A 12,388-nucleotide genomic window follows, 5' to 3' on the forward strand; every position below is an offset into this window, starting at 1 on the left:
TCTCCCTGAAGTATTGTTGCCACCACCACCATGTCATGGAGATGCTGTGTGATTCCAAATACGGTGAGGGGCATAACATTTCTGTCACACGCTTGAGGTATTCGACCAATCACAACGCACTGGATAGCTGGCCAATCAGAGCACACCTTGCTTTTCAGAACGATGAGCTTTGTAAAAATTGATGCGTTTAGAGAGGAGCAACATTAATGCACAGTATGTGGAAAATAATGTGATTTTTGACCCTTAAAACATGTAAACACATTGCATTACACTAAATAAACAAAATAACATTATTTTTGGGATCGTCATATGACCCCTTTAAAAACAAGACACGTTTTTCTTTGAGAAGTAAAATTGTGAAAGGTAAGCTTTTCTTCACAGAATATACAATACCAATTTTATTAAAGAAATTAATACTTTTATTATTAATTTATTATATGATATTATAATATTATTTTCTAAAAAGTCATATAAAAGGGCCAAAAGGGGAAACTGTGGCAGTATTTCTTACCTATACGGCTGCTGTCAGTATAATCCTCCACAGGCTCTACATGAGGCTTCAGCTCGTCGTTTTCGTACCCGACATTGATCCACTTATCTTTCATGATTTGCTGAAAGGGAAGAACAGAAAGTCAGATAGAGCGAGCAAAAGCCCACAAGATCCATGCAGACTCAATAAGACGTGTTATCAACTGAGATGGTGGATTGCGGGACGCAGTTGCCCCTCCTCACCTCCAGGGTGCAGCGCTTGGTGGGGTTGAGCACGAGGAACCGGCGCAGGATGCTCTCACAGTCAGTAGACATGTAGAATGGCACACGGTATTTGCCCCTCAACACACGCTCACGCAGCTCCTGAGGGGAAAACACAGACTTCTATTCAACACTTAATCTAATTCTGAACCAGTCAGCCACCGAATCGCCCCCACGGCACAAAGAAACAATCACAGCTCACTTGACCTACATTACTTGAGAGAGCAAAGCATTTCATAAGAGCAACTGCTGCACGTGTTGTGGTGCCTTAGAAAATGTCTCAAATTTGGTCTCAGACTGTTCAGAATGACACAAGAGAGATCTTACATGTAATATTAGTTGTGGCACAGCATATTAAAAAGTTTGTTACAAAAGTAAACAAAATGTCCTTAAAATTAAAGTTGAATGTTTAAACAAATTTCTATTATCTTCAATAATTGAATTTCGCAGTTTTTGATAATGAGAAAAATATAGTATCTACTGATCAGATATGTTTTTTTACTGAAATATAAACAATACATACAGCCCTTAAATAGAGTAACTGACTGATATACAACAAATAAATAAATAATATTATTGACCAGAACTACCATAGTGCTCACAAACAATGATATTATATACACACATTAAAAAATGACAGGACATTACAGATTTTTATTTATTGTATTTGCTGATATTGGATTTATACTGGCCAGTATTATATATTTAACTCTGTGCATTTCCATTAATTTACATGTACATGTTTTTTTCCCATTATTTAATGATCACTTAATCTATAAAAAATGTACTAACACTATTAAATGTGACCCTAGACCACAAAACCAGTCATAAGGGAAAATCTTTAGAAATTTATACATTTTTGAATTTTATACATCATCTGAAATCCATTTGCATTGAGGTATGGTTTGTTAGGATAGGATAATATTTGGCCGAGATACAACTATTTGAAAATCTGGGCCCGTATTCATGAAAAGTTTTAGTGCTAAGAGTTGCTCCTAGTAACAAAATTCTAAGAAAATGTGGGCGTTTCCTCTTTAAATGAAAGAAAAGATCCTAGTAAAGAAAAAAGTAATTCAGAAAGCATCTTAACCCTTAAAAGAGGACTTAAATTGTTCAAATCCAAAATTGTTAAGAGTACGGACGAGGACTTTTAAAGGGCTTTTAAGAGTTTCTTTAACAGCGGAGAAAATGGACGAAACATGAAGAGGGGGAAGAAATGTGTTGCACACAATGCATGACAGTGAGTTAATAAGACGCTACACATTAGCTCGTGCAGGGATCATGTTTGTGACCGATCTTATTAGAGACACGCTAACATCTCTGACACTGCGCTGAAATGCCATAGTGCCAGAAATGGACGTAACCACTACATTAACATATTTGGCAACTGGAAAAATGCAACTATTCAGCAGTGATGATTTGGGTCCGTTACAGCACTTATTAGGCAATGTCTCTGTTCATTTCCTATAAAATACGATAAGTATGACAGCATGGTAAATAAAAAATAAAGAATATACATATATAATGAGTGTGTGTGTGTGTGTGAGAAAGAGAGAGAGCGAGTACGGTAAAACAGGAAAAACTACACCTGTAATTTCAAAGTGAAGGCTTATTATATACCCTACTCTTAAAAGCGACCTTTTATTTCCTTCTTGACAACCAATCACAGTCTTCAAAAGAATGTATCATAGCTAGCAATGGGGTCAGCCCCGCCTCCTCACTAAGATAAACTTTTTGTCTTTTCCTTGCTCAGAGTTGCTCTCAGATTGGTCCTGAATCACTTTTAAGATAAGACTCCTAGTTAGAAATTTTTAAGCTAAATTAGGAGCTCTCTAAAAGGATTCTTAGAATCTTTAGGAATACGGGCCCGGGAATCTGAGGGTGCAAAAAGAATCAAAATATTGAGAAAATCACCTTTAAAGTTGTCCAAATGAAGTCCTTAGCAATGCATATTATTAATCAAAAATAAAGTTTTGATATATTTATGGTAGGAAATTTACAAAATATCTTCATGGAACATGATCTTTACTTAATATCCTAATGATTTTAGCATAAAAGAAAAATCGATCTTTTGGACCCATACAGTGTATTGTTGGATATTGCTACGAGACTGGTTTTGTGGTCCAGGGTCACAAATGTAATAAAAAAAAAAAATAGCAAAATGAAAATCGGCCATAGTGTAAAAATGACTACTGGCTTCTCTATATTAGGGAGAATTTTAATATCAGTGCAAACAAACCTACCACTGCTAAAAATATAAAACCAAAACATGTATCTATATAAACATGGTTGTTGAATGACTTTTTGACATACTCATAGATCCCTGCACTCTTTCACAAGGCCTTTCTTTCTTTTGTTGCTTATCCTGAGTTGAGTAATTTACCTTGAGGTTTTGTCCATCAAAGGGCAGTGATCCGCTGACCAGTGTGTACAGTATAACCCCCAGACTCCAGATGTCCACCTCTGGCCCATCATACTTCTTCCCCTGAAAGAGCTCTGGGGCGGCGTATGGGGGGCTGCCGCAGAACGTGTCCAGTTTACTGCCAAGCTTAAATTCATTACTGAAGCCAAAGTCAGCAATCTTGATGTTGGAGTCTGCATCAAGCAGGAGGTTTTCCGCCTGAGTGAGGTATAAGATGGGGTATACGACCATGAGCAAGAATTTAATAGTTTTGCACTTTGGGGTTATTTTGAAAGGGAGCAAAGTGTGTAATAGTAAAGCCTTCACTATTTTATGAAAGCTCCAGAGGCAATAAAAGAACATATAAGTCATGAGACGATAACCTTCAGGTCCCTGTGAACAATATTCTTCTGATGACAGTAATGAACCGCAGACACGATCTGAAACGGAAACAATGACACTGACATCTCTGAAACAGGAAACATTTTATAGCAAACAAAAAAATGGTAGCATTAAAAACGGGAAATACAGCTTGGTTTTTGCTCTTTTCAGATTTTTATACCATCAAAGATGAACAAGTTTGAAGATGCATAGATTATGGCATGTCTTACCTGTCGGAATTTAGCACGCGCCTCCTTTTCCTTCATTCTTCCATGAGATACGAGGTAGTCGAACACTTCACCTATCATAGAAAAAAAAATAAAGTAAAACTTAAAAATGATAATAATATTGCATTTTAAAAACAATTCATTTAAAAGTTCAAAGGAAATTGTTGAAACAAACCTTAAAACAACATGAAACCAATAATTATTTATTTTGGTCGATACCTGACATTGCGTAGGGCAAGATATACACTATATAGAATATCTTAGCTGCTTGATTTGCTGTATCTATATTATCACCCAACATTATACATTTCTGGAAAGCTGCTTTTAAACAATAAGTGCATTGTGAAAAGTGCAATACAAATTTGCCTTGCATTAAAATTGACAGCTGATATTAAAATTTCACACTATACCGTCTAAAATCAAAAATAGAAAATGAAAAAATATTTTTAAAAAAATTTAAAATGAATAATTTTGCCAATCAAAATGAATTAATTACAGAATGAGAGTCTTTACAGGAAAGTATGGATAATGAATAAGCTTCCAGTGAGATGTAAAGCAGGGGAAGGAAATAGAGAAGGCAGATTGCCAATGTGTAGTATAAGCTAGCGCTGTACGCGTGCTTGTCCGTACTCTCACACGTGCATCAGCCTCATCGGATAGATTAGGAATGGAAACGTGTGATTCATTAAGAGAGCAGCCGATCCAAGCTCCATGAATAGGACAGGCTAAAGTTAAAATAAGCCTGATTTCACTATGAGCATTTTTATTAGTGGCAAATCGCTCTAATTGCTGAGCTGTGTGGGCCTGGCTTCAGTGAATGCACATGAAACCTATAGAAGAGGGAAGGAAGGGAAAGATGAGAAGAGAGATAAAAGATGAAGCCCGTGCAGCTGTGTTCAGTGCAGAGTTTAATTGATGCGACAGTCACACACATGCATGTTTCTGTGTGAGCGTGTATAAAGACAGGAGACGTGTGGTTATTCATGTAGAAATTTATCAAAGCTAGGCGTTCATATTGTATCAATGAGAGACAAAGCAATAATGTAATTTGTTACATTGAAGGAACTTTTTCTAATACAGTGCATGTGTGTAAGTTGAAGTAGGGAGGAATCGTACCACCACTGGCGTATTCCATCACAAGGTAAAGCGTCTTCTCTGTCTCAATCACTTCGAAGAGCTGAACTGTAGATATAAGAAAAAACTCACAATCAGAAGATCATTTTACCATGTGCAAAAAAGTTAATTGAACAATAGAGAATATGAGCTGGTTTTTGACTCCTTCACATTTTTCACTGAAAATGTTCTCCAATCTCATTTGCGCTTACATATATTCAAATATGGCACCCAGATTTGACCTTATTTTTTTATTTTTACAGTTTAACAATCCAACATGAGGTTCAACATTTATTGAAACGACGTTGACATAAAATACAATATAAATATTAGATGAAAAACCTAAACTTAGAAATGTTCCCTTGGCAACTAACTGTAATAAAATAAGTTGAAATACTAAAATGACTAAAACTTAAATAAAAATGGAAAATATAAAACTAAAAGCCAAATTAAAAAATGTATTAACTGTATGCAACAGTACATAAATAATACTAATATAACTGCTATATATGCAGATATAAACTGAATGTACTTCAGAGATGGTCAGTGTGTTTTGAGAGGCCTACAATGTCATTTTAATGTAGTAAACGTTGACTCAAAAGCATCTAAAATACTCACCTATGTTTGGGTGGTTGAGGCCCTTCATTATCCGTACCTCTCGAAAGAGCTGAGGAAAAACAAAGACAGAAAGTAATCAGTCAAATTAGCTAAAAACCTGTGTTTACATTACAACATTGAAATATAGAGCATTATAATTCATAACATATAATTAAAAATAAACATAATGAATACAATTATGTATATATAATTCAATCTTAATATCATTTGAAAATAAATGTAATTAATCAAAGCATTTCCACTAGTGGTCTCAGACTTTCAGATCCTCTATTCAGTCATGTTTAGTGATTGATAAATTCATCTCTGTCAGAAACGTTTCGATGATTACATCAATAAAACATCAGAAGCCACAATGACCATGCAGAGACTGATGGATGGGGATTCATCAGTTTGTGCAAATCCATAAATAGCATTTACACCCAAACTCATGATAAATACAAAACACAGCCCACACTCTCTGACACAACCCATGGGGACGCCTGCTCAGAAGACCTGAGGGTCCTTTCTGACGACAGTTAAATTGAACGGAAAAGGGATCAAGCCAAAGAAAGACCCATCTTGTTGTGACCAATCTTTCTTTCTGTTGTCTAGGACATCAGAGCTCTGCTGCAGCAGGTCTACCGCTGAGAATCATGGTCTTGTGGTACAAAGCTGAATCGCTGTTACACAAAGAATTCTTCCAATTTATAACATTTCTGGCCAAAACATATTTTAAATATTTGCAAAAAAAATGTAAACAGTGAAGCTCAATGAAATACATTTTGAAATTGAAAATATTTAATTAGTTTCAACCTTCATATACCAAAATGTGTTTTAAAATGTATTTCAGGGGCATGAAAATACATTTCCAATCATAGAGTAGCCTACATTTAGGCTAAATGCAAATGTGGATGGGACAGCCTACTAGAGATCAAAACTAGATTTATAATTATTTAAATAAATGTTTCTTTGGAACTTTCTGAAGTATTTTCCTTGCTGATATTTATTCAAACGTGTTACATGTTCCCATGAATTACAGACAACAAATAAAGCTTTTCTTCAAATGTAACATCTTCAATTAATTTGCTTGGATTAAATTATATGAAGGGAAAAATATAATTTAAAAAAAGCCTAAAAAATACAATTTTAAATTTTTTAAATATATATTTAAAAAAAAAGAATATATATATATATATATATATATATATATATATATATATATATATATATTTTTTTTTTTTTTTTTTTTTTTTTTTTTTTTTTTAATGAAAATATCATTTAAAAAAAGCCTAAAAAATACATTTTAAATTTTTTAAATATATATTTAAAAAAATAATATATATATATATATATATATATATATATATATATATTTTTTTTTTTTTTTTTTATGAAAATATATTTTAAAAAAATTAAATATATATTTTAAGCTTTTTTTTAAGAGAGAAAATATAAATAGCATAAAATTTACACTACTGTAATATAGGCCTAATTTATAATTTTATTTTTGCTTTAAACAAACAGGGAACATTCATAGCCTGTACATTATATACAGTTGTAAGTGTAGACAACATGGTTTACTCAGCCATTATTTGAGAATATTATATACAAAGTGATCAGCTTATAATTAACTGACTACATATGACATGTAGATGTATGTATATGGCAAAAATATATTTAAAAAAAATTTAAATGTAGGCTTATATGAGGGAAAATAATGACAGTATTTCTTTTTTGTTAACTACCCTTTTAAGTTTAGGAAATTCAACCTAATGGCCACGACGAAACAACAAACAAGGTGTGTGAGAACCAACCGTCTGCTGTTTGAAAGCAGAACTTGATTGCTGCAAGGACCTTGTTTGACAAAAGGAGAGGGGCGGAGAGATGGAGTCAAAGAGAAGTGGTGGACCAAGAAAAAGAGAGAGCGTGACTGAAAGACAAAGAGTCACGAAGACTGAAAGTGTACGTGTCTGAGAAATAGTAAGGAAAGGTAAAGGACAGAGGAGAGAGTGAAAGCGCATAATAAGTGGAATGTGTCGACGGCTGACAACACCATTTGAGCGAATTCTTCCCAAACGCACTCAGTCACCCTGGGAGAACATCCGAACGAAAAAGAGAGAGAGGCCATGTTTTCATTTGTCCTCTGCGTGTCCCATCAGTTAGTTTCCATTTACCATTCGTTTTCATTTCAGGAGCCTGTGCAGCTTCACTTTCCCACCCCTGGGCCAAAATCATAGGTTGACAAAAAGCATCACAACACAAAGCTTAACAAACTGATAGGGAATGAGGGCCAAGTTTACTTTTTGAACACAGTATAAACATAATGATTGTGACTGCTGTGTCTCTGTTCCAAATCCTAGTGTGCTGCCTAGAGAGGCAGCATTTTAAGGCATCACATGCCCTCTCAACACAAAGGCAACTTAATTATGCTGTCGTATAATTTGTTTTGGCCACATTTTAAGACTGAATGCACTGCACTGAAAAAACGATACAAAAAGTTTTTAAGGTAAGTGTTTTTTAATTTAATTTTAGCTACATTTAAATAAAAAAATGTTGAAAGTTATTCAACTACATTTATTGCAACCACTTACCTTAAATTTTTTTTGTTGAATTCAAATATACACAATATATTCAGCCTACTTCAAAAATTTTGTTTTTTTTTACCCAATATTTGTGGTATCTTTATAATTAAATATAGTATCATGTTGTTAACTTAGCAGCATGATAATGTCAAGAAGTTCAGGTTAAAAAGGTTAAGCTTGAAATATATAATATTAAATAATATGTAATTATAAATAATATTAAATAATAAAATAATATTAAATAATAAATCTAAAAATAATTATATATATATATATATATATATATATATATATATATATATATATAATTTTTCTATCCAGTATGTATAATGTTAATTTATTTTTATTTACATTTTGTTTCTGTTTACATTTTGATTTAGTTTTAAATTTTAGTAATTTTGCTGAGTTTGAGTTTTTAATGTCTGTATGTGTTGAGTTTTAGTATTTTTATATATAAAGTTAAACTAACTTTATAAAAAAATACTGAAAATGTTTTGTATTATATTTTATTTCAGATAATGTTTATTTTAATTCAGGTAAAACCATAACATTTTTTTAGTTTTAATATAATAATCCTGATACAGTATCACACATTAGCTTGGCAACATGCTAATGTCAAACATTTGATTATTTAATACATTTAATTAACTAAAAGTTAAGTTTTTTTTTTGTTTTGTTTCAGTTTAGTTTTAATATAATAACCCTGATACAGTACCACACTGTTAGCTTAGCAACATGCTAATGTTAAACTTTTGTTTATTTAATATACAAGATATTGGTTAAAAACAAAAAAAATTGCGCTATGTATTTTTATGATCATATACAGTATCACGTTGTTAGCTTAGCAACATGCTAACATTCCTCACTGAAATCAATTGTGAATCGAGTTAGTTATGAGCCATGCAGTTTGACTTGTTGCCTATGTCTTGTATAATGTTCAGTAAAGTACAAGATGCTCCCTTAGAAGGCAGCAGTCTATACAGGCAGTAGGCAGCTCAGTAGGTTTTGGAACAAAGCTAAAGATTAACTAAATTTCTTGATTGCTGGCAGAGCATGAGAATGAGGAAGGCCTTTTTAGCTGACTTCATTTCGAAAATGTTTGAGTTTCTGTCTCTACTGCAAGGCCGTTTGAAGACGAATGACCTCATATGGCTTTATATTTGGCTGCTTTAAAGAGCAGGAAGGAATTCCAGTGCAGTTCTCTCAAGATTTATACTGTCTGCATGCTGACGGCCCCCCGAGGATTTTTGTTTCGCTTCTCAATGCACATACATCTTCCTTTGGGCATAATTTGTTCTAACAAAACCGGTACAGGAGCAGGTTTGCTCTTTATTTACATCAGACACACTGCAGATAATATTATGATCGAATTGCCATTGCATGTATTTTGAGAAACATGAGGCCTTTTCAGTAAGTCAAAGAGATAAGAGATCTCGACATGTGTCATAAGCAAGCAGGACTAGTTTTAGAAGCCGCAGCTCTAAAAACACATTTTAAGGACTGACAACATAAATTGCACAGATAATGATCACTTTTATACTGGGGTTTCTCATGTGCACTTCACATCAAACACTTCAATGGAAAAATGCAGTAGTTAACACGGTTCTGGTGGGACACACCAACAGAAGGCATCTGTTTGAGGTCACTAATCTGTTTGTTTTACGCATGTACGGCTGGCACACACAAACACAGACGCTCACAAATGCGAATTGAACTGATCAAGGCAGACAGGTTACATAATGACCCCGCTAATGCAAAAGACTCAGCACATCTATGAGCCAGCAACACAATCACTGTACATAGAAAGGAAATCGAATCCACTTTCTCATCCCTTCTGTTACAGAGACCAAGTGCTGAAACTAAACAGAGCTGTTATATCACTAGTTTACACAGGTAATGTGACTCAAATCAACTCCAGTGTGCTTCTGTTTTCACAAGTGTATTACCAGCTGATTAAAAAAAATCTATCTTTGTCTTGTTTTATAGTAAAAATACCATGTCCTATTGATACATAGAACACAGTAAAGCTGAGAATGTGCATTAAGGAAGTTAAAATGGTCCATTTTAATTTTTATTTAATTAATTTTTAAATTAATTTATTCATTATTCACATTTTCATTTACACACACAGGTTTGGAATCGGTTTCTATATTATAATATGAAAGAAGTCTCTTATGCTCACAAAGCCTACATTTATTTGACTGAAAATACAGCACAAATACAGTAATATTGTGAAATAACATTACAATTTTTGCTGCTTATACATTTACTGTAATAATACTTGTTTTTGATGCTTAATATTTTTTGTAAACAGTTTTTCGAGATTATATGAGTATAAAGTTCAAAAGAACAGAATTTATTTGAAATAAAAATCTTCTGTAACAATGTAAATAACTTTACTGTCACTTTTTATCAATTTAATGCATTTTTACTGAATAAAAGTACTCGTTTCTTCAAAAATTAAATAAGTAAAAGAATAAAAATCTTACTGACCCCAAAAGCATATATTGTAGATTTAACAGGTACATTTATATGGTGTTTAGCTATTCTATTCTATTCTATTCTGGAAATAAGACAAAGACCTGGTCTTGTCAGTCTGAAATGTGGAAGTGTATTTCTTTTGCTTTTATGAGCAGTCACACAAGCTGAACGATCACATGACATCAGGGGTATCCTGAGACAACATCAAACGTCACCTGGCACATACATATACGATGGCCCCTTGAGAGCGGCTCTAATTGAATTGCACATCAGCTGTTCACCTGAGCCTTAAAGATAACCATCAGATAATCCATCCCCTCCCTCGTTCTCTTTCCTCATGCATCTCTCCTGCTTTTCCTCAAAGACGGGACTTCCTGGTTCATTTCCCAGGCTTTGGTCTCACGTCACCGTTGCTATGGCAACCTGGTATTAAAGCAGGGACTTATCTCACCCCCTCAGTCAGGCAACGCTGCCCGCACGACTCTGCTTTACTGCTCCGTTTCTACCATCCATTTTTCATGTTGTTGACTTTCAGACATTCATGTTAATCAAACCCTGAGTTGATCTTCTTCCTTCAGAGAGAGGAATTTGCCTACAAAATATGCTTAGAATGGTTTCTTTCTTTCTTAGTTCCTCTCAGAATGGTGTTGTAGGTGAACGAGGTTGTGTTGATGTTACTGGACGCAAACATTTGTTGAGCCCAGAATGATGTTTGCGCAGGACCTCCTCACCTTGACCCCCACTGCAGGCCTCCCACCAGTTAATCCAGGCCTTGTGCTGAGGGTCTGATTTAGCAGCATTTACAGATGCAAAGTGTGAAAACCATAGCTGTATATTTGCCATTCAGTTATTATGCTTACGAAAAAACTACACAGACATAAAAATCGAAATAAAGATCAAATTGATCTGGGAGGGTTTACAGTGAGTACAAAAAACAAAAATTCAAGTAAAAATTCATACACAAAGTGTGTTTTAATCTCTAAAGTGGCTATTACAAGATGCAAAGAGTCTCAACTGTGAGTTTTGTTTAGTATTATTTATATATTATTATAGTATTTATTCATATTTACAATTTTTTTAGTTTTTATATTTTCAGTTTTCATTTTAAATTCCGTTAAAGTTATTTAGTCATTTTATGTGTTTTGTCACTTTTTGTCTTTTTTCTATATTTCTATTTAGCTTTTTTTATTTTTACTTAAGCTTTAGTAATTTGAGTTTCTCAATTTTAATTTGTTTCAGTTAGCTAAGTTGTTCATTTTATATTGTATTTTAATTGATTCATTTTATTTTTATTTTAAATATCTGAAATAAAAATCTAACTATATATATAAAATTGCTATTAAAAGCAAAAAGGTATAATGGAGTTTATATATATATAATTATATTAATATATATATATATTAAATGCCGACTTTAAAACTCATTATATAAACTAATTTATATATATATATATATATATATATATATATAAAATATAATTAGTTTTAAATGGAAGCTGCCTACTTCTGTATTGTGACATATTTTCGAGCGAAATGACTATAAAACAAGAAAAAAAAAATACATGCATTGGTAGCAGAATAGAGGCAGATCAGATGTGGAGCAGGATTTTGGACTAATAAGATTTCATTAAGAGGCACTACAGAAATAGAAACCAACAACTGACACAGCCATTGCTTATCATGCACAAAAAACTAAATTTACATGGAAGAGATAGCGTTCATCGCATCATATATGGTGTCAAACTATAGGTGTGACACTTTACACCGAGGCAACCCTTCAGCATTAGGCATATTTCTTCCTTCGCCAGATCACTTATAGTGTCTAATAACCTCTGTTCGCCCCTTATCAAACTCATC

General features: G+C 33.3%; 1 protein-coding gene across 3 annotated transcripts in view; it reads right to left on the reverse strand.

The window, feature by feature from the left end:
- LOC306851397 (MAP/microtubule affinity-regulating kinase 4-like) overlaps positions 1 to 12,388 on the reverse strand; it is a 42,646-nt gene that overhangs the window by 14,425 nt on the left and 15,833 nt on the right. For all 3 annotated transcript variants that reach the window (XM_079387591.1, XM_079387589.1, XM_079387590.1), the window contains exons 4-10: positions 5,491 to 5,539; positions 4,876 to 4,941; positions 3,763 to 3,833; positions 3,535 to 3,591; positions 3,134 to 3,370; positions 733 to 852; positions 512 to 611 (exon numbers count right to left, since the gene is read on the reverse strand). In XM_079387591.1, the coding sequence (XP_079243717.1) occupies positions 512 to 611; positions 733 to 852; positions 3,134 to 3,370; positions 3,535 to 3,591; positions 3,763 to 3,833; positions 4,876 to 4,941; positions 5,491 to 5,539 (700 nt within the window). The remainder of the gene's footprint in view (positions 1 to 511; positions 612 to 732; positions 853 to 3,133; positions 3,371 to 3,534; positions 3,592 to 3,762; positions 3,834 to 4,875; positions 4,942 to 5,490; positions 5,540 to 12,388) is intronic.

This window comes from Barbus barbus, assembly GCF_936440315.1.
Source record: "Barbus barbus genome assembly, chromosome: 31".
NCBI lineage: Eukaryota > Metazoa > Chordata > Actinopteri > Cypriniformes > Cyprinidae > Barbus > Barbus barbus.